The sequence below is a fragment of the Eptatretus burgeri genome, chromosome 1 (genome assembly GCF_056783735.1).
Source record: "Eptatretus burgeri isolate ZD-2024b chromosome 1, Ebu_testis_v1, whole genome shotgun sequence".
Taxonomy (NCBI): domain Eukaryota; kingdom Metazoa; phylum Chordata; class Myxini; order Myxiniformes; family Myxinidae; genus Eptatretus; species Eptatretus burgeri.
The window spans coordinates 9,391,400-9,414,840 of record NC_140961.1 but is presented as its reverse complement, the minus strand read 5'-3'; the positions used below and the strand labels follow the sequence as shown (position 1 = coordinate 9,414,840).

Below are 23,441 nucleotides of genomic sequence, written 5' to 3'. Positions count from 1 at the left end.
AAGCAATGGCATATTTTGTGCAACGGGGGTTAAAGATTACCTGCTTAGAGAAGACCTCAACTCACCTGCTTCAGTCAGGCTCGTAAAAGCTCCGTTACCTTGCTCAAAATACTCGCCTCGGTCGCCAACATGCAATACGTTGGAAAATTACTTGCCTATTTGCCTTATTACTCTATGCAGTAAATGTTTCCTGATGGACAACTGCAAACTTTTCCAGCCATTGTTTGCAAACAAATGGCCGAGAGATAAAGTAATGTTAGCATGTTTGAAAGGTTTACCTTATATCCTTCAAGTAGCAGCCGAGCTATTCGCTTTTACCAATTTCCGGTTAGAAATACAATTGCAGTCATATGTGTTTACGATTGTAAATTAACACACGATATAAGTGCACATGAAACCAACTGCTTCAGTAAATACCAATAACAGTGTCATTTTATAGTATCGGTCAATACTTTGTGTGTCCACCTCTGGCCTTCTTGAGTGCCATCAATCCTTGACCCAAACTTCCTGAATACAACTGAAGCACTCTTACAGGAATATTGTGGCAAATATCCTGGAGTACATTCTACAGTTCTGTAAGCTTAGTTGCGTTCCACTTGTTCTTCTCCATTTCCAGATAATCCCATATGGCCTTGACAGAGCTCGTATCAATACTCTGAGGTGGCCATTCTAACACTTGGAACACACCTACTGCACCTTATTCTCCAAATACTGTTTACGATTTTTGAAGCGTTTTTTGGATCATCATTTTGTTTGGGAAATGAATTCTCTTCCGTTTAAACAATTTCCACTAGGAACTGCATGGTGCTGCAGTATCTGCTTGTACTTCTCTTTTGTTAGCTTGCCATTGATTTAAACAAGTGTTCCTAAACCAAAAGCTAAGATGCAACCCTAGACAGTCACAAATCCTCCCCAGTGTTTAACAGTAGGCTGCCAAGATTGTGTGCCGCAACGTTCTCCAGGTCTTCGGCGTACGAACTGACGTCTTAGATCCAAAGAGTTCAAACTTTGATTCATCAGATCAGAGTACTCAATTCCATTGTTGGTGTTGCCTTGTAAATTTGAGTATTTTCACCTTATCCTGTGGTCTCAGCTGTGGTTTCTTTGCAACAACTCTGCCATGAAGACCTGCTGCAATCCTGTGCACTGTGCTGGACGACATGTTAATATTCAGGCCTGCTGTCATTTCATTTGTCACCTGGTGACTTGATTTTATACTGTCGCATAAGATAAGCAACTTCAAGAGCTTGTCTTGCCTTGGGGAGGTTGTTGGGTTCCTGGGCTTTTCTTGTCCTGTACCGACCGAACCAGTATATTCCAAGTGTTGCAAAGTGTACCTCACACCAGTGGAGGAGATCCTTGACTTTTCTCCTATTTTCTTCAGTGTGCCTGAGTGCCCTGCGGAAATATGGAGGGGGGGGGGAGATCACAAACTGAGAGGGGGGGGGGCAAGGCTGAAGAGGAGATGGCAGAAGACAGAAACACCACCGACATGCCTGCGGTGAGAGAGTGAGAAACCCAAAGCCTTAGTTTCAATGCAGGAGATACCAATGATCCTAAAAGCCTTGGTTTCCACAGCGTGAAGCTGAGAAAGGTGTGAGGTGGAAGTGCCAGCCCAGAGGGGACAGCAGTACTCCATCCGGCTGCGGAAGAAAATTTTGTATGTGGTTAGGAGCTCAGGTGTGCCAAGGAAGGACTTTGCACGAAAGAGGATGCCCAGTTTGTCGGCCAGCTTGGAGATGTGGCTTTCCCAGGAAAGATCATGGCAGATAGTGAAACCCAGAAGCTTGAATGAAAGGACTTCTTCAAGAGGATTGTTGAGAAAGTAGATTTGGGGAGGTTCCAGACGGTCATTTCAGAGAGACATGGGGAGCGTGTAAGATTTGACAGGGTTGAAAGACACGTTCCAAGTATTGGACGAGGTTGTGATTGTATCCAGATCTGCAGAGAATGAAGAAGCTGCTGTTTGCCGATCTGAGGGATGATCTATGGTACGGCAGAGAGTGGAGTCATCAGCAAAGAGATAAAGAGGATTTTCCAGAGAGTCGGAGAGATCATTGATGAAAAACAGAAAAAAGAATAGGGGCCAGAACACTGCCTTGAGGAACTCCAGCCTGGACAGGAAGAAGGGATGAGAGAACTCCATTAAGGGCCACGCGTTGTCTGCGACAGGAGAGGATGTCTGCGAGCCATGAGTGGAGAGTGCCTTGGATACTATAGGAAGAGAGTTTGGGAAGCAGGGCAGTGTGCCAAACCATATTGAAAGCTTGCGAAATGTCTTGGGAGATTGATCTGATCTCACGCCTGGCATTGAGGACCTCCATCCATTATTGGGAGAACAGAAGCAGCATATCCAGAGTGGAGTAACCTGATCTGAATCCAAATTGATGATCGGAAATCAAGCCATTGAGGAAGTGGAAGGATTTAATGTTGGAAGCTATGATGGATTCCAGAACCTTGCTGATGATTTGGAGAAGGCTAACAGATGGCAGATGACCTTGAGCAAATGAGAGGGTAAACAGAACAGAGAGAGGGTGAGCAAGAGCAGAGGAGCAGGTTTTTAGGACACGTGGGCTGATGCCGTCTGGACCGGTTGCAGAGTCTGAGTCGAGGTTTGACAGCAAGCTCTCCACCTTGTCAGGAGAAAAGGACACAGAGTCCAGAAACAACAGGGAATGACTGGGTAAGGTGGGTACAGAAAGCGATGTGTATGGGACGCAAGGTTTAGAAGGAAACACAGAGTTTAGGCATTTAGGCGGTAGAGTTATTGGGGGGTACAAAAGATCATGGGGAGAGAGGAGGAATGACATGAGACATTTCATTTTCCGGACCAGCGGCTAATGAATTCCAGATCTCAAGAGAGTGCCTGTCAAAAGAAGAGAGAGTTTTTCAGATCATTGAAGAGGTCGTTTATGTAAATGAGGACCAAGATTGGGCCCACGACAATGCCTCAAGGCACTGCAGAATTCGTTGGGAGAGGAGAGAAGGCTCAATTGACAGCATCGCGTTGACTGTGCGAGTGAAGGTCTTTGAGGGGAAGTCAAAAAGGCAGGTATGAAGGCAGCCTTGTCCACAACAGGAAGCAAGCTTGGCAAGCGGAACAGGAAGCTGCACGATGTCAAATGAAATTCATTCGTCTCAAAAATAGTTCAACCTTTTCTCTATTTCTTTTTTTTGCACAAGTTAAGGCTCATGGAAGAGCAAAATGACAGAGCAGTGAAAAGATCAACAGATTGTCACAAGGACAGAGAAGGAATAGATGGACAAAAAACCCCACCATATCTCCATTGGTATATGTGAAGGGAAAAAACTAGTCTTAAAGACACTCTCTTGTATTTACAAGATCCAATAGCCATATACTGTCGTAACAAGACCGAAGGTTAATTAGTTTATTAACCTCATTTCCAAATGTCAGCTCGAAACGGCATCATCAATTGGTAAAGAAACCGATTGAACCACACAGTCATGAGCAACGATAATCTCCCACAGTACAAACTTTGTAATCCCTTCAATGTCTGCACAGGAAATAAAGGAGTGTTCGAGTCAAACGAGTAGGAGGTGTATCACGCAAGCACAAATTTCAGGTGTATAATTTGGTAAGCACATCAATTCACAGACTCCAAGAGTGAATCATTTCACACATTTAAAACACATCATGATATTCCGAGCGGCCTCTTCGCGCAGCGTTTGCTTGTTGATGTTTCTGTGCTTCGAGATCGTCACATTTCGTTGTTACTGCTGCACATTTCATTTTTACTGCCCCACTTCGCAAATGCTTTTTCACAACACCGATGTCACAAACCAATGGGTATTATTTCCCCCAATATTTGCCTTGAATGTCATTCAATGACAGCAAACCATGAAGATAAATAACAGCATAGCTTTAAAAAATGTCACGTGCGCAATTTCAATAAGGGAGTGAGGCACCGACGGGTGTGCCGTCCCTCGGATTTACGTTGCACTGCTGTCATGTCTGAGAGCATTAGTTGGTGGACGCCAAAGATGCCATGGTGTCCCTTCATGTAGAGTGAGTAATTTATCATCGAAACCCTGAAAATACAGTCACCTTTAGTCACCCCCCCCCCCGCCCCTCCATCCGAGTCAATAAGTTGTAGAATCGCCTTTGATAGCGATCACAGCTTCGAGTCTTCTTGGGTATGTCTGTATCAGCTTTGCACATTGGATATGGGGAGTTTTTCCCATTCTTCCTTGCAGATTTGCTCAAGCACTGTCAAGTTGGATATGGATAGGGAGTGTTGGTGAGCAGCAATCTTCAAGTCTTTCCACAGATTCTCAGTGGGATACAAGTTTGGGCTTTGGATGGGCCATTCGAGGACTTTCACGTTCTTGTTCTGAAGCCATTATAGTTTTGCTTTGGCCGTATACTTCGGGGTCATTGTCCTGTAAGAACATAAATCTTCGCCGCAGTCGAAGGTCTTTTGCACTCTGAAGCAGGTTCTCCTCAAGGATTTGCCTGTATTTTTGGATCCATTTGTTGTTCCCGCTATCCTTGCAAGTCTCCCGGTCCCTGCCACTTAAAAGCATCCCCATAGCTTGATGCTGTCACCACCGTGCTTCACGGTAGGGATGGTGTTCGATGGGTAATGAGCTGTGCTCAGTTTACGATAGACATAGTGCTTTGCATTGAGGCCAAATAATTCAATTTTCATCTCATCAGACCATATAATCTTTTGCCTCATGCTCTGAGAGTCTGTCACGTGCCTTTTTGCAAACTCCAGGTGTGCCGTCATGTGCCTTTTTCTCAGGAGTGGCTTCCGTTTGGCCACTCTCCCATAAAGCCTAGCTTTGTGAAGTGCTGCAGAGACTGTTGTCCTTCCGGCGGGTTCTCCCATCTCAGCGAAGGAACTCTGTAGTTCTGTCAGAGTGGTCATTTGGGTTCTTGGTCACCTCCATGACCATGGTCTTTCTTGCCCGGTTGCTCAGTTTGATCGGATGGCCAGCTCGAGGAAGAGTCTGGGTAGTTCCATATTCTTTCCATTTCCTAATGATGGAGCTCACTGTGCTCTTGGGAGCTTTCAATACTCTATAAATTGTTTTATACCATTCCCCAGATCAATACTACCGGTTAAAAAGTTTGAGAACACCCCAATTTTTCAGTTTTTACTGAAATTTAAGCAGTTCAAGTCCAATGAATAACCTGAAATGGTACAAAGCTAAGCGGTAAACTGCCGGAGGTTAAAAAAAAAGTTTAGGTTACCAAAAACTGAAAAATAATGTAAATTTCAGAGTTGTTAAAAAAGGCCCTTTTCAGGGAACAAGTAATGGGTTAGCAACTGCAGCTGTTCTGCAGCAATGGAAGTAAATTAAGCCTTGAAAGGTGATGCAAACAATTCCTACAGGTGTCCCAACTTTTGTTAATTAGTTACAAACCCTCGGTCTGTATAAAAGCAGTGTTGGAACAGACTGTGTTGCTGCACCCTCTGAAGCATTATTTCGACAATATTGCACTGCAGGAAGTCGTATATTGCTATCATAATGGCGAGAAAAAGACAATTAACAAAGGAAGACAGACAGACCATTATCTATCGATATATATGACTAAAACTCTCATCTTGTATACATGTTTGAATGTATGTAGGTATGTATGTTCCCGAAATACAGCCAAAACTGTACACGGTAGCGCAAAAATTTTCGGCCGACCTTACTCACTATTCAGCTGCGGTGTGCAGTATCAAGTTTCGTTCAAATCGGGCAACGGAAAAACATTATTTAAAAAATCAATTCTCGATTCAGTCAAGTACTCTTCGGGAGAATTTGATCAATGCAAACAACCTCAGTGGTATAGTTCTCTGGAGCTATCTTTTATTTTTTTACTTGAAATTATTTCTTTTAAAATCTCAAACATTTAGTATAGACAAAGAACGATTTATTTTGAAGCATAAAATAAACATCGCCATTTTGATCTAATACTTTCGTGTTCATTAACAAATAAAATTGTGTTTAGAAGATTACGCACAATAATTTCTTCGACTTTCTTTTCTCCGTTGTTTTTTTTTTTTCACATTGACGCACAATATCAAGTTTCGTTCAAATCGGAAAACGAAAAAAATTATTAAAAAATCAATTCACGATTTAGTCAAGTACTCCTCGGGATTATTTGATCAATGCAAACAACCTCAGCAGTATAGTTCACTGGAGATATCTTTTATGTTTTTTTTTTTTAATGATTTTTTTCATCAACCGCTGTCACAACGGGAACCCAACGGGTTCACGGGTCATCTAGTAACCCTTAAAAGTGCAGGTCTTTCCTTTGGAGAAATTGCAAAGTAAGCCAAGGTGTCAGTGAGTACAGTTTCCTTCACCATCAAAAGGCACATGGAAACTGGAGGAAACTCTGACAGGAAGAGGTCTGGCAGACCCAAAGCCACAACACAATCAGAAGACAAGTTTCTGAGAGTCAACAGCTTGCGTGATAGGCGGCTCACAGGACCAGCAGCTTCAAACACAGCTTAACACTGGTCGAAGTGAGGAAGTCTCAGTTTCAACTGTGAAGAGAAGACTTCGAGCTGCAGGTTTGACCGGTCGAGTGGCAGTAAAAGAGCCATTGCAAAGATGGCAAAATAAGAAAAAAAAGCTTGTCTGGGACATGAAGCACCAGCAGTGGACTACGGAAAACTGGAAGAAGGTCTTACAGACCGATTAATCAAAATTTGAAATCTTCGGTTCATCACGGAGGGATTTTGTACGCCGTCGAGTAGGTGAAGGGATGGTTCCTCAGTGTGTGACACCAACTGTCAAACATGGAGGAGGAAGTGTGATGATCTCGGTCTCTTTTGCTGGATCCTGAGTCGACGACTTGTACAGAGTGACTGGCACCCTGAACCAAATGGGCTCCCACAGCATTTTGCAGCGCCACGCAATACCCTCTGGTCTACGCCTAGTTGGTCAGGGGTTCATCCTGCAGCAAGATAACGACTCAAAACATACCTCCAGGCTGTGTCAGAACTACCTTAGAAAAAAGAACAAGACGTTAGGCTTCAAATCATGGAATGGCAAGCACAGTCTCCAGACTTACCCCCCATTGAGCTGATTGGGATGAACTGGACAGAAGGGTGAAAGCAAAGCAACCGACAAGTGCAACACATTTGTGGGAACTTCTGCAATAGTGTTGGGAAGAATTTTCCGAACAATATTCAATTTCCATCGTCGAAAGAATGCCACGAGTATGTTCAGCTGTTATTTCTGCAAAAGGTGGCTACTTTGATGAGTCAAAGATTTTGATTAAATTTTGTTCAACAAAACGATTCCATGATTTCTTTTTTTTTTATCTGCAATTGTTTATTTGTTCTCTGCTTTAATTTCAGAGTACATTGAAACATTAAACTGCTTAAATTTCAGTAAAAACTCGAAAAATAGGGGTGTTATAAAACTTTTGACCAATAGTATATGCATCCTCACAATTCTATCTCAGAGTTCTGCAGACAGTTCCTTGGACTTTATGGTAGAGTTTCTGCTCTGGCATGCACTGTCATCCGTGGGACATTATATAGAAAGGTGTGTTCCTTTCTAAAGCATGTCCAGTCAATTAAATTGGCCACACCTGGACTCTAATCAAGCTGTGGAGACATCTCAAGGATGATCAAAGGAAATTGGATGCACCTGAGCTCAATTTGGAGTGTCATAGCATGGGGTTGAATATTTCTTGACTCAAGAAATTTCAGCTTTTCGTTTTTGATAAATTTGTTAAAATTTATCAAAAAAAATTCCACTTTGACATTGTGGGTTATGATGTGTCGATTAGTGACAAAAAAAAACTTCTCAATTTAATCCATTTTAAATTCAGGCTGTAACACAACAAAATGTGAAAAAGTCAAAGAGTGTGAATACTTTCTGAAGGTTCTGTGGTTGTGTTGACTCAAATTTTTTGTCCCTGTGAAAGTCCGGCCTACTCGCCGAGTTGGCATGCCTCTTCCATCTCTGCTTTGACCAACTCTCCCCAAGCCCACCTCTTTCCAACTTTATGGTTTTCCTTCCTGAGAGTTTGCTTCTGTATCCATTTTGTCCACCCCGTGTCCTCCCGAGTCCTCCTTCTTCCTCACATCCAATATCTTTGAAGTTGCTCTCAATTTTGTAACTCGGCCCTGCTGTTGTGTGTTCCCCCACTCCTTCTGCTTGGTCTATTGGGTCCTGATCGATTCTATGTTCTAGCTCCTCCATGAGCCTAGACTCTGTTTAAAAAAGTAGTGGCAGTAACTGTAGTAGCTGTAAAAATTGGATCGACTGTCCTGAAGCTCACCTGCATCAGGAGCAACAGTCACTCAAACCCCCACAAACCCCCTTCAACCCTGATTTTTTTTTTATGCCACGAACAAATTTTGGTATATCACGGGTGATGAAGGTTGTGGTCAAGTTTCATCAAAATCATATGTGTAGTTTCGGAGAAGAGAGCAAATAACTATTTTTGAGGGGGGAGGGTCAAAAAAACCCCCATAGACACCACCAATGAGCACAGATTTTGATGCGGTCAATATACCTTCGTTAGGGATCAGATTTGAAGCTTGTGGTCAAGTTTCATCAAAATCGTGTGTTTGGTTCAAGCGATAATGACTGTAGTGGTCACAGACTGACCGACTCACACACTCACTCACTCACCTCCGGACAATACTCAATCGCATAAACTCAACTGAATAAAGTCCAGGTGAGCTAATAATAGCAGTAAGAATTATTGTATACTGACTAGATGTGGTGGCAAATATAACACAACTCACAGTGGCACGCTTGCCTTACGTTTATCATTTTAGTTTAATGCACCGGATGGTGATGGGCCTCCGAACTCTAGTTCTCTTTAGAATTATAGCAAACAATTCATTATATTGCAATAAGATAAAAGCAAACATATTTATGAAAACAATGAAATAAAAATATTACATAATTTTAATGAAAACGTCTTGTATAAAATGTTACAGCTTTGTGGCATTCGAGATAGCTGCCATCCTCCCACTTAGGGCAACAGTATATGGACTTCAGCGGAAAGGAGGGATGATAAATTGCCATTTCAATGTCGGCTCATTCAATGTCGTTGAAGAAAATATTGAAGGGGCTGTGGGCTTTGAATTGCGGAGCCAATTATCCCGCAGGTGTGCCGGCTTTGATGAATGATGGAAGAACAACAAACAATTATCAAAGATCTTCAAAAAGAACATGATGCACCTTTGAACATACTGCCTTTTAAAAGTATAATGTGTGAGTGTGTTCGTGTTCTCGTGTTTTAATTAGAGCATGTTGCCTGCCAAGTCGACACCATGAACAGCTAAAGGGGAAGAAAGACAGCCAGGAAATAGATATGCAAATTTGGACACCGACTTGTGCGCATCGTTCAATGCGTAGACAGCATGTTATGCACTGCTTCCACCATAAGGATGGATATCAACAGGAGCAAGCAACAACCGAGATTTTTAAGAGCTACATGTACACATCAATAACAAGCTCCTAAACAATAAAGGCACACTTTAGGACTCCCACACAAGAAAACACACTCTTACCCAACACTCCCTCCCCGAACCCTCCATCACCTGTCATAAAGCCACTGCTGCAAGGAACACTCTTACTAAAGGGAAATATCTGTATCGAACTGGTGGATCTGTATGGATACGATGGTGGATTTCCTCTCATTTACACAAGCACTCCAAACCCGAGTGAAGTCGATGGCATGCCACCGCAAATCACCACCCTTCCCACCTAAAGCAACGTCGAAATATGGTAAAAAGTTTGACCAGGAATGACCCAAAATCAAATTTTGAGTTTAAATTTTCTTTTCCACGTTTTCACACCTGTGAGCCCGAGTCTCCACCACCTGGGGGAATGAACCAGGGGTCAAAATCCAAAAAAAACGGTCATATTTCAGGCGTCCCCCAATGTTGATTGCATGTAAAAGTTTAATGAAAAAAATGTTTTCAAATATACCAGTAATTGAATTTTTATATGACATTTTAACCCCACCCCAGGGCCCCTCGGGTCAGGGCCAAAAATGATACTGCTCTCGGACCTTCTTGCCATGTGGTGATCATAACTACCGAGTTTGGTGAATTTCTGCACAACACTTGAGGAGGAGATAGCGTGACGGACGGCGGCCAGACGGACAGATAGACGTGCAGACAGACGGAGCCGATTAAAATATGCCGCCGTTATTTTTCAAAAAGCATCGGGATAACAATGCAGAGATGCACATACCGGGGAATCTACTCCACACAGACTGAGACATGGCAACCGCATCAGGTTGCCAAGGTGACCTCCGTGATACTAACCACCATAACCGAGGAACACCTCTTCCTGACCCATAGTGGAATGCTTAGAGGCCAGGACCTTCAAGGGGGTTTTTTGGTCACCTTCCGTTCACCTCTCAAGTCTCACGGCGAAGTCTCAAAATCATCATCCATTGTGCAACCACTTCCATGTCTGTCTTGAACAAACCACTTCTTCAGCCCAATCTAACCTCTACCCTACTAACATGAGAGCAGTCATCAGTTGTTTAGATTAATCCTCCCCGACAGCACACACGGGGAGTGTTGGGCAAGGGACCTCCAATGTGTACTCAATTTCTACAGATGCGGCATGTTCTTCCTGTTCTGTCATTTCTGAATGTCCAAGGGGAGATGAGTCTGCTTCTCTTGCCACTGCTGGAACCAAAACAGCAATACTCAATGGTCCAGCTGTATACATTGTCGAGACTCAAAAACGGACAGCCAGACTAGCAAGAACCATGCATTCCAACAACGGATGAAGTAGAGTAATGAATTTCACTTATTGGTGAAATCCTGCAGTTGAGTCACGTAACTTAGGCGCTGAAACACCATCCTAATCCATTTGGCAAATTGAATTTGGAAGCCACTGGACACACAAAGATAAATCATACACCAAATGACCACCTTCACACAAAAAAACAAGCCGGAGGACAATCCTTCTGCATTCGAAACGAGAGCAAAGTCGATGGCACTCCATAACAAATCCCCACGCTTCCCACCTAAAGCAAAGTTGAAAGATGGCATAAAGTTCCACCAAGAATGATCCAATGTCAAATTTTGAGTTAAAAAACAAAAATTTCTCCCATTTTGACCATATGACCACAAATTCTCAGCCCCTGGGGCATGAAGTGGGGTCAAATCCCCAAATGACCGTTTTTACAGCCATTTTTCCCTGCTGTGCAGGGGGTTTGGCTTTTTCTTGAGGCAATGTTTTATGGCTGGATGCCCTTCCTGACGCCAACCCTGGTCGCCTCTTTCGACACACAGGGATATGGTACACCTATTCTAACCGGGGCATACACCGGGACCAGTACACCGGCACTCATTTTGCCGACCTCGGAAGGATGACAGGCTGAGTCAACCCCCTGGTGTTAATTCAGCAGCCAACGGGGCTTGAACTCAGGACCCTGGGATCCCAAGCCACCATCCTAACCACTAAGCCAACACCAGGCTTAGGTCAAATCCCCAAATAATCGTTACATACTGTATTTCATGCATCCCCCAATGTTGATTGCATATACTGTACAAGCTTTCATTTAAAAATGTTTTAAAATGTGCCTGTAATTGCATTTTTTGAAATTGACCTCTTGACCCCACCCCAGGAGGCCAGGGCCAAAAATGAGACTGCTCTCACACCTTCTTGGGATGTGGTGACCATAAATACAAGTTTGTTGAATTTCTTCACAACCATTTAGGAGGAGATAGCATGACATACAGATGGACAGACGGACAGACGGAGCCGATTAAAATATCCCCGTTTTTTTTTTATTGTGGTGATAACAATTGCACTTGGCTCGCCAGGATAAAGGAGCCATGATAATGTTTGGCAAATGACAGTACACAACAGGTCTGCCAGGAAGGGTCGGGAACTCCTAAGGATGCACAATTTCCAACCTCAATATCCTGAAACTCAGTGCTTGTGTGCTTAGATCCTTTTCGGGAGTCTAGAACAAGACAAAGAGTTGAAAGTTCAGCAAAAAAATATCTTCATTCATAATTCTCTCATCATAAAAATTCCCCACGATCCACGCTGGACAGCCGCATCCACGAAATCACCGAAACTTAAATTGCACGATGGCACGCTTCATATTTTTTCATCAAGGGACAACTTGAAGATGTAAAGGGAAGGAGATGTCAAGTCAAATCAAATTAATGATGAAAATCGAATTATTACACAGAAGGTAAGGAAACTGATCAAACAATGGAGTTTGGGTAAAGAACAGGGATGATGAGCCAAATGTCCACCCACATCCAATCTTCCTTGAACATATACTGTAAGTCCTATTCAAAATCAGGCAAACCACGATCCAACTGCACATCGAAAGCAATTTTGAGTCAAAGAAGATTATACAATGCTTCAAATGGGAAAATATCACGAACCACACTCTGCATTCTCAAGGTAAGGTGAAATCAATCAGTGCCTTCTCTTATTACTCGTTAATTGCCCAAATTTCACTTAGAATTACAAGATAAAAAGGAAACACTGATGAAGACACTGGTTGATGAACTTTTATCAATATCCTGGTAAAAAAATATGAAGTATGGAAACATCACAGGCAATAGAAAGGCTTTGTTTGCAGAAAGCTCAGTAGTGCAGGCTCAGTCATTTAGTAGTAATGCTGAGACAAGGACAACCCATAACATTATCTGAGAAAATGGCTTTTAGAATGTCCGCCAGATCATGGCAGTAACAAGTGTGCAACGTACAGTGTCATGTTCTTCGTCTCTGTATGTTGCCGATACTATTAGTATGCTCGTCGTGGTGGGGTCATTACCTGAAAAGTAAGACTCCTCCAATGTGCACCTAATCTCCTGCTTCGACACCATTTTCCACGATAATTGCGACATTTCCATTTCCTCCTCACAGGATAACGACCGAGCATGATGTGATGTGAAAGTCCCTGCATGCAGTGTCCTGTAGGGGTATTGTTCCTAAGTGTTACAGTAGTCAAGTATAATGGCGTGCTTGTCAGTCGCAATGTATCGGGAGAACCAATGGAACGAAGAAAAGCACAAACAAAGCACGATTTAAATTGATAGCCTTTGTTCTGCGGTGCCATTTTCTCCTTTTTGAATAACACATTAGTGGATAAGTTGCAGTTGTTGGCTGTGATCTGCACATGTGGGTGGGTTTCGGAAGGTGGAACGGAGCTATTCCAGGTCTCGAAGTGTCCACCTTCATATGTGTGTGTGTATGTATATATATATATATATATATATATATATATATTTATATATATATATATATATATATATTTATATATATATATATATATATATATATATATATATATATATATATATATATATATATATTTATATATATATATATATATATATATATATATATATATATATATATATATATATATATATATATACACATCCTAACAAGGATGTGTAAGAGACTCTGCATCAACGGCGGTAAACGCTTGGAAAAAAAAGGGGGTTTTTTTTCCCCCTGCAACTTATGAAACGTTTATTTTATTTCAATTGAATTATATACTTGAACAGAAATTGTCTTGTTGGCACTTCCAAAAACATTTAGTTTAGCAGTCCTTGGACAAAATATTACAGCAATTACATCATCTTGACCAATCAAATGTGCTGCCCACGCTGTCAGGAAACTTCAGAGCGTGGAAACTCCAACAGCAGAGTTGAAGGAGAAAATAGAAGAAAACTGACAAATGACGGATGTGGGGAAGAATGCCTGGGTAGGGGAGGACGCATGACTTGGATAAGATGGATACAGAAGCAAACTCTAAGGAGGAAAAACTGGATATTTGAATGGAGATGGGTTTGGGGGTTGGGGGGGATGGGGTTAGGGTTAGTGAAGAGTGAAGAGCAGAGGATGCAAGACCATAAACAAGAAAAAGAGCAATCAGGGATTGCAGACCCTCGCCAGGACTTCTTTTAAGTGGTGTATTTTTATAGGTTTTCGGGTAAATCCAATATGGCTGCCAACCATATGACCCATGATATCACATGTGTGAACCTTTTGTTCTTCACAGACAGGCGGTCATACGTGTAAAGTTTCGCCTCAATTTGTTCGCCCACTTCAGAGACGATTTTTGAAAGGTTTTTTTTTTAGAATATGGCTGCCGAATCACATGACCGATGACGTAATGAATTCTTTTTCTATGGACCATTTTATCCCTAGATGACCCTCAAAATTTTTCATCCTGTTCGGATGCGCCGCCGTTCTATATATGCAATTATGACGTCATAACGAGGGCACCGATGGTGTCTTAAAAAAAAATGGAACTCATTCCCAATAAGGAGCCCTTGCTATGTGCCTAGTTTCAATTTTTTCCTTGTTGCAGTTTCAGAGATACAGAGGTCCAAAGATATTCCGTTTTTCCAATATGGCTGCCACACCACGTGATCTACGATGTCATAATTATCATTCGCACCTACATGAGTAGTCGCACCACTGGTGAAAATTTCCTCTCAATCCGTCAAGCGGTTGCGGAAAAAACACAAAAGTTCTGTGTGGACAAACAAACAGAAAAGAGAAAACAGACAAACAAACACAAAAATGGACCCAAATACAATACCCTCTCCTTTGACGAGGGTAATAAGGCGATAGAAGAAAGAGAGACCACCAACCTGTCCGTAATGGGAAAGTGATTGGCCCAGACTCAGCTTCATTGAGAGATATTCCAATAATGTTGAAGGCCTTGGTTTAAACGGCATCGAGCTGAGAAAGGTGTGAGGCACAGGCACCAGCCCAGAGGGGAGGCCGTGCAGGTGGATCGGAGTATGACAGAGGATGCCCAGTTGGCAAACTGGCTTTGGCAGCAAACTCAGAAATGTGGCTTCCCCGAGAAAGATCGTGGTGGGTTGTGTGACCCAGGAATTTGAGTGGCTGAACTTCCTTAAAAGGATTATTAAGAAAATAGGGAGAAGTGTTGGCCATATAGTCCTTTCGGAGAGAGCGAGAGAGCGAGAGAGCGGATTGAAAGACATATCCCAAGTGATTGACCAGCTCATGATTTTGTCAAGGACTGAAGAAGAGATTGCTGCCTGCCTGACGATGAGGGATGTCATATCAGAGGGTGGGGCAATCAGAAAATGCATAAAGAGGATTTTCCAAAGAGTCAGATTGTTCATGAAGATTAGGAATAGGACTGGGTCGAGAATAATGCATTGGGGCCACTCCAACCTTCACAAGGAGAGGAGATGAAAGGAATCTATTGAGAGCCACATGTTTGCTGAGGGAGAAGAGGAATTTAGAAAGCCATGTGTGGAGTTGGCCTTGGATGCAATTGGCAGAGGGTTTGGAGAGCAAGGCTGGATGCCAGACTGAATTGAAAACTTGAGATATGTTTCGAGAGATGGCACCGATCTTGTACCTGACATTGAAGACCTCCTTCCATTGGTGGGAGAATAAAAGCAGCATGTTCAAGATAGAGTGACCTGGTCTGAATCCCAATTGGTGATCTGAGATGAGGCCGTTGGAGAAAAGGAAGGATTTCATGTAAACTGCGATGCTGGATTCCATGACCTTCCTGATGAGTGGAAGTAAGCTGATAGGTCTGGAGTGAAGGGGATTGGTTTTTGCACCTTTTTAGTGTGATGTTGGCTGATTTCCAAGCACATGGAAGATGACATGCCTGGTGTTGGCTTAATGGTTGGGGTGGTGGGCTTGGGATCCTAGAATCCTGAATTCAAATCCCACTTTCATTGAATTAACACCAGGTGGGGTTGACTCTGCCTGTCATCCTTCCGAGGTCGGCAAAATGAGTGCCAGCTTGTTGGTATCCTGTGTCAGAGTGGCGACCCGTCCAGGATTGTGCCCAATAGCCAAGGAGACTGCTTCGGCAGCACCAACGCTCTCCATAGAGTATGATCGCAATGGATGGATGGATGGATGGATGGAGGATGACTGAGCGCAAATGACAAGGTAAAAAGAGCAGAGAGAGGATGTGCAACGGCAGCAAAGCAGGTTTTTACCCCGTGGGGTCTTTCACCCCACGAGGTCGAAGCGCCGCTCACGTTCTCTCTTTCTTGTGTACAATTCATTTGAACGTCTATGTCTCCATTATTTGTGAACAGAATTCGATAAAAATTGACAGGCATGTACTAGACACATATGCTCATGCAGTAACTGAGCCCAAAGTGCGATTGCGGCCCTTCGGGCAGAGGAACGGCCCGTTTTGGCCCATTTTCTTAAAATTGTTATTTCTCGGTTATTAGTGGACAGAACCAAACCAAATTTGACAGGTATATTCTTGAGGTCACTCTGCAGGCATTAACTGGGCCCAAAGTGAGATTATGGTCCTTTGGGCTGACAAACGGCCCTCTCGGCCCATTTTTAAAAAATTTCTATTTCTCGGTTGTTCGTAAATGGAACCAAACCAAACTTGACAGCTATATTCTAGAGACCATTCCCCAGGCATTAACTGAGCCCAAAGTGCGATTCCGGCCTTTTCGCCCCATTTTCTTAAAATTGTTATTAAAAAAAAAAAAAAATCAATGTACTGGGCGATGCCCAACGCAAAATTAAGTCGCAAATGATGATATGAAACTAGCCTCACTCTTGCGAGGTGTTCTGGTTTCTTTTTCTGATGCGATGGAAATCTTACCAAATTTCAAAACTATCTGTCGTCCGTGCTATCGCTCACCTGAGAGTTGTACGAATGAACTCCCACAGGGTATGTTCGCAATTCGAAGTTGTTATGACCTGTGAAATTATGACCTTTCTAACCCCCCCCCCCCACCCATCCTCCTCAACCCTAAATGAAGCGACCCACCCTCCCCCAAAAGAAGGCATCCTCTCACCCTCCCCCCCCAACCAAAAGCCACTCTCCCCCAATGAAGCCCTCTCTTCCCTCCATTGTGGCAAAACTCTCCCACTCCGGTAATCCACCCCCACTCACTTCCCAATGACATGAGCCCTGAATGAATCTTATTCTTCACATGATCTTCCATGAAACTCCAAAAGCTACGTTGTTGAATGCAACACAGAGGTATTTGGCTGACTTGTGGTTGTCCACATTGGTCAGAAAGACTGCGAGCAGTACCCTCATTCTGAATGCGTGAAAAAAAGGAAAACATTCATAAGGTTGCAAGAGAGCTTAACAATCAAACAGATAAACCTCGGATACAATAGTTTAAATGTGTTTATCTAATATATAAAGCTGAGTTCGTGTCTGTGAGTGGGTGGATGTGTGGGATGGGGTGTGTGGGTGGGTCGCAAGCACCACCAATTCTACAGGCCACGCCTTCCCCTCTCTCCCCAGCATCAGAAGTACCGTCCATTAGCCAGGCCACCCCTTTCCCTCCAGCCGTCCAGAGATCGCCGCTATCTTATTCGCTGCATATTGCTCTGATTGTTTATCGGCCTCTGATGTAAATGTGAAGATTGAACAATGCATCTTCCGTCATTAAATAATGGTTCCGTTTTGAGCAAACAAAAGTACATTTTGAGAACAACTCAAACGAGGTAATGCACAGCGGTCGCAGCAGCTCTCACATACACTACCCAATGAAGGAACGTTCATTCTCAAATGCAGAGGAAAGAAAATAGTGATATTTCATTTTTTTTTTAAAGACTTTTGGTTTTTTGCCTGACTTTTCAAGGCTTATAAACAAACTGATGGACAAGTAATTGGTTCACGAGCGCCAGCCATAGTGAACACTATATTCGTTATGTCTGTGTGTCTGTCTGTCCAGAGCATAACTCCGTGGACTTTGATCCGATCTTGATGAAACTTGGTTACGTGTTCGATATCAATGTCTAGTTGTGTTTTCCTGGATGAGATGGTGCTACGCCCATTGTGGGTGGAGCCACGCCCCAAAAAATAACCATTTTTAGGGGGTAGTCGGATTAAAAATCTATCTTCTCCAAGGGAATTGACTGAATGGAATGGGTTCTTCGGTATTTGAATAGCAAAATGAATTATCTAAAACTTGTCGTCGTCCGATTTTTCATTTTCATCCCAAGGTCAAGGTCACAAGGTCAAAAACTTAGAAAATTGCGAATTTTGACATAAAAATCATACGACCGCCCAAACTTTGAGAGCTAGGATGACAATATTTTTTATGCATAATCTTGAGGTCATTCCCCACCTAAAGTCTTGAAACCATTTTGCTCCATCTCGAACACCTTGCCCGTGGCGCCCCCTTCAAGTTTGTTTTTATGCTGATTTCATCAAAGTATGGATAATCCGAAGAGTGTGAAATGCCATATAGCCGATATGACGTTATATTGTTCCTGGAATGTTCCGGAGGAAGTTTTGCACCAAAGGTCATAATCCTTGACCTTTGACCTTTAAAGGCCACAAAGGTCAAATTTTCAAAGTTGTGGGAATCGAACCGGGTTTTCGACCTTCTTCGACGAACTAACTCCAATAAGCTATGGTACATATCCTGTTTCCTTATTTTAATGTCCACAACATTGTTTTGTGACGTTTAAAGGTTATGCAAAGGTCAAATTTTGAAAGTTGTTGAACGAAACAGGGTTTTCGACATTTTGCAGCTAATAACCCGTCACTCGTACCACATCATGTTGATCATTTTTATAACTTGGTCAAAAATTATCACATTGTCTCATCCTTGACTTCTGAAACAATCTACATCGTCAAATACCGCTCGTGAACCATCATCATATTCAGACTAGTATTATCATTTAAATTGGCGTTGCCGAGCAATGCCGGGTACGCCTGCTAGTATCATCATAAAATAACCAAAGGAATGCCTTGGTAAAAATGAAATGGAGGCATGACAAAAACCCAAAACCAGCATCTCTGCAAAAAGATTAAATAAAAAAACTGCGGCTCAAAATATGGAAAATGAATGTATTCGGGAGGGGGTTAAGAGATTCCATAAAATCTGAAGGAACACCAGAAAGACGAGTGGAGCAGCTAAAGAGCAAAACGAAGAAAGTGGGAATATTTCTAATTCTCATCATTAACTCATTTGTACAATCACACGATATATTGAGTGTATGGGAATTGGGAACGAAAATGGACCTGGGATATGACATTTCTACAAAATCGAGTTAAACATCACATAATCAATGGGAAATGTCGCACGGAAGGTTCCACTCCTCAGTAACTCATTGACAGTGCACCAACGTCAATCTCTCTTTGCTTTCAGGGCCTGTAACAATGCACCAGAGGGTAACATAAAGGGTCGTGGAAAAAAAAAAACAAAAAAAAAACAAAAAACACAGCACCTGTATCTTTCCAGCAGCGCTCCAGTGTTTGGAGATCCGGTAGAATGTGCAAGCAGTTAATGCAGCAATAAGTGAAGAAATCCAAAAGTACAATCTTGCCGTGAAGATCGTTGTGTAATGACAATGCTCTCTCCACATTCAGCCAGGTAAGGTCTGTCACACAATAAAGAATAGACAAACATCAGCAAAATATCAGAATCCGATTGGGATACTGGACGTGCAAATCGACAATATTATGTCTGCACCTTAATATCTTAAAGGTCCACCGAGATGATGCAAATTATATAGCATGGGCAGTCCAAAATAAACGGAAATAACTCGACACCAGGCAAGAATGTACGGAGCTCTGATGATCACAAAAACAAGCAATCCAGGACAGGTCAGGTCAGGTCAGGTATGGGAACATGGGAACATGAGCAGCGCGTCGCTGCGTCCACTTTCCGCCGGTACTCCAGGGGCCTCCATCTGGCCAACCCCCAGGCAGATGCCTGGCCCATCCCCATCTCCTTGAGATGCCGATCAGCCTGCTGCAACCAGGAGGCAGGTGGTCGGCCCATTGGCCTCCTCCACTCACGAGGTTCCCTCACTGAGATAATCTGGTGAGCAGGATCAGCATCAGGAAAACGAGCCACATGTCCATACAGCCACAGCTGACGCTGATGGACTATGCAGGTAAGAAATATCATTTGAGTCTCTCTCACCAACCGCTCGTTGGAGACAAAGTCTGACCAGTGAGAGCCAAGGATTCTGTGAAGAGACCTGGTCCCAAAGGAATTAAGTCTCCATCTCAGATCCCTGGTCAGAGTCCAAGTTCCACATCCGTAGAAAAAGACTGAAAGCACCAAGGACTTAAAGACTCAGACTTATTTTCTCCTGCACAGGTACCGACAGCGCCACACCCCATGATCCAGCGAATCCATGACACCCCAGGTCCAACCCAGACATCTACTGTTCTCTGGCTCACAACATGCTGAGACATGAATATCACTGCCAGGGGAGGTGAATCTCCCTTGTTTTCCAGACAGAACACAGAACTGCATGCAACGACATGAGAACAGTATTTCCAACAGCCTTGAGAAGTTCAGCATGCATGCCACGGATCCCAAAAGCTTTAACCTCTTTCAACCGGTTCACCGCAGCCTGTGTTTCCACAAACGAAGGTGGTTCAAAGTTGATTAGAGGGTCAGCAATAGGGATAGTTACACTCCTGATATCCAACTCAACAGCTGGTGGGTCAGCTTGGAAGAGCTGCTCAAAGTAACCCCCAGCAGGCCTTCACTTCGGACTCCTCTGTCAAGAGCTCACCACCCTCCGCTCAAACTGCAGTACACCGAGGGATGGGCTTGGAGGAATGCAATGGACGAATTCCTCTGCAAGCAGGATGAGAATCACTTGACCACAGGTGATGCTCGACCCCTTCACAGATTACTCACACCTAGGTCTCCCTGTCCGCCCTCAGTGCACATACAGTTTTCAGCCTGAACAGCTCATTCCTGCCATTGAGTCTGGCCCTACAACTCTGGTCAATGGTATCTAGCGTCCCTTGAGAGTCAAAGTTCTTCTTCGCCTGATGGTGGGTTCCTCGACATCCCCTAACAACATCAAGGATGGTGGTCCTGAAGGCAGGAGCACAACTCTTCAGGATCCCCCAAAACACCCAGACCCCCCAAATCACCACGCAACCTGTTCGCAAACTCCTCAGCTACGCTCTAATCCTTGAGCTTACCAACATCCAGCCTATGCTGGGATGTAACCATTCTCATGGATTCTAAGCTGCAACTTCAGAGTTGCTATAATCAGCCTTTGGTCGGTATTGAGGAACTGAGCATTCCGACAGAAGCTGCAGTTCTGAATCATACTCCAGCGCCCATCATCGAACATGTGGTCAATCTCCTTTGCCACACCACCAGCTTTGGAACACCAAGTCTAGCGATGAGCCTGTACGTGCTGAAATCATGAACCAGCCACCCTCTGTCCATGACTTCTTGCAGAGTCAAGAAACTTCATGCTATTCTCTTTCTCAGTTCCAGACCAACGGGGACCAACTCACGTCTTATCACCATCCCTATCAGTGCCAGTCAATGCATTGAAATCCCCAAAGACGAGAAGTGTATCTCGTCTGGGGCACTGATCAACCACAGACTCGAGCGTGGCATAGAATGCCTCCTTCACAGTGAGATCACTCACCTCAATCGGAGCATACCCAGAGACAAGGGAAATGACATCCAAGGAGTGACAAATCCTGAGCCTCATAATGGGCTCATTGACTGGTGGTACCTCAATTAACATGGGAGTCAGCTTACTGTCTCGGAACCTCAGAGTGCTGCAATACCGATGTCCAAACGCTGGAGTTCAGATGATAGCAGAGACAGCTGATCATCTTCTCTTTGGATAGGACATTCCAGGCTCCCACCAAAAGGGATCGCCTCGGGTTAACCCGAGGACACCGCCGTCTGGTGGATTAAACGTCAGCACCACCCCGACACACCCCACCGCAATGAGACCCAGGAAGGTTACCCTGTGCTTTGCCTCCCGTCATCAAAGTGTGGGCTTTGCCCAATCCCGTCATCCGGTGAGCTGCCCTGCGAAGGGCAGCTGCATCGGAGGTCCTCCCACTGAGTGGCTTTTCAGTTTTCTTTGTGCGTTTTGCAGAATGAAGTGTTTTACGGTGGCCTGAGTGCAAATCCTGCCACCAACCTCCTCGAAGAAGGGAACCCAACTGCAGGAGGATGTCCACAGACACAGATGGGTGCCAGATATGGTCATATAATGGACTCGCACATCATGCAGTGAAGAGGTTTTCTTTAAACTCACACGTCGTGTAATGGAGCGGTTTCCCGTAATCACCCTCAAAATCCCGAGCGTTCACTACCCCCTTTAAACTCACGGATCATGCAATGGAGTGGTTTCCCGGAATCGCCCTCGCTCCAGTGTAGACCACAGCATTCACTTCCCCCTTATGTTTTATGCGCATTTCTTTACTCGGTGGACACTGTACTTGTGAACGCCATAATGTCTGCCCAAAAGACCTTGCCTGGCACCCTGTGTTGTGCGCATGTCAACATTTCAATTGCATGATGTTTCCTCTATTAAGTGGGTTTTCATTACAGCATATCGGATCACGAGTGTACTGTATTTATCTGACCGCTTTCATGTCCTTCTATCTTTTGTCCCAGGATTCTCCGTTTTCATCGTGCTGTGCCTTCCTATAATAAACAGTTATTCCATGAGAGCACGTTTGTTGTGGTGACCATCTATTGCAGATTTAGCACGTGAGAAACCATTTTGGCGCGGATTTCATGGCAAATCCCTGGGGAAGGTTAAAATTGGTCAAAAATTAACAGTTCTAACGACCAGCTCCGGCAGGGGTCGGTAAACATTCTGTATTTACCGACATCGACAGACGTTCTCCTGCCTGGCAGACATCTGATCGCGGTAACGAGCTTGCAAGTTTTTGTACCCGGCTAACTTCTACAAAAATACCTGATTAAAAAAAAAAAAACTACCATGGGGGTAATTCACATAATCATGGTCATGAGCATTGCACCCTACGAAAATATGGAAACCTCCGTATTGGTCATTACAAAAATACAGATTTCTGAACACAAAAGGAAGAGTTTCACCTGTATTGATGGAGTACCCCTCCCTGCTACACACCTTGCAGAGCTCAACACCGTGGAAACCGAAGCCTTCAAGATCATTGGAATCTCTTGCGATTAATCTGAGACGATGGGTCTATCCCTTTCACTACACAGGCGCGTCGGTGCCCTCTCGATTTTCCACCACATCCTTTCTGGTCTTGCACCTTCTGCTCTTTCCATGCTATGTCCCTCCTGTCCCCCCCACCTCCTTCTCAGGTTTCTACAAGGTGAACATAGTTTACCAGTAACCCCCTTCTGGTGAAACTCCCAAATTCTAGAAACACTGCTCACCATCCACTTGTTCGTTCCTCTTTTGTTTCCCCACCTATGGAACCAACTTCCACATTCTCTTCAATCCCATCCTTCCCTCCACGTCTGCAAGACGGCTGCTCTTTTCATCTGCAACTATGATCTTTTGTACTCTTGTTAAACATCCCCAAGCCCAACACTTTACAAATTTCCAGTTTTTTTCCTTCTTGAGAGTCTGCATCTGTATCCACCTTGTCCACTCTGTAGAGCCTCTGCTCATTCTTCCTTTATTTCTCCAAGTCTCCCTCTATTTTGTCCCTCAATTCTGCTGTTGGTGTTTCCCCCCTCTCTTTCTCCTGTCATGTCCCGATCCGTGATTTGTTATTG

The 23,441-nt window shown here is 43.8% G+C and overlaps 1 protein-coding gene across 4 annotated transcripts in view; it reads right to left on the bottom strand.

The window, feature by feature from the left end:
• The window catches only part of LOC147033833 (uncharacterized), a 56,517-nt gene that overhangs the window by 1,633 nt on the left and 31,443 nt on the right, over positions 1-23,441 (bottom strand). For 3 of the 4 annotated variants that reach the window (XR_015055568.1, XM_085871679.1, XM_085871671.1), the window contains 2 exons: positions 19,165-19,317; positions 1-1,398 (listed from right to left, as the gene is read on the bottom strand). The exon at positions 1-1,398 is cut by the window's left edge. Coding sequence is in view for 3 of the 4 variants with exons in the window: in XM_085871679.1 (XP_085727805.1) it covers positions 1,031-1,398; positions 19,165-19,317 (521 nt within the window). In the remaining variant the exon portion in view is untranslated. Of the gene's footprint in view, positions 1,399-12,712; positions 12,898-19,164; positions 19,318-23,441 lie in introns of those variants that run through there. The other variant, XM_085871688.1, reaches the window with a different exon arrangement.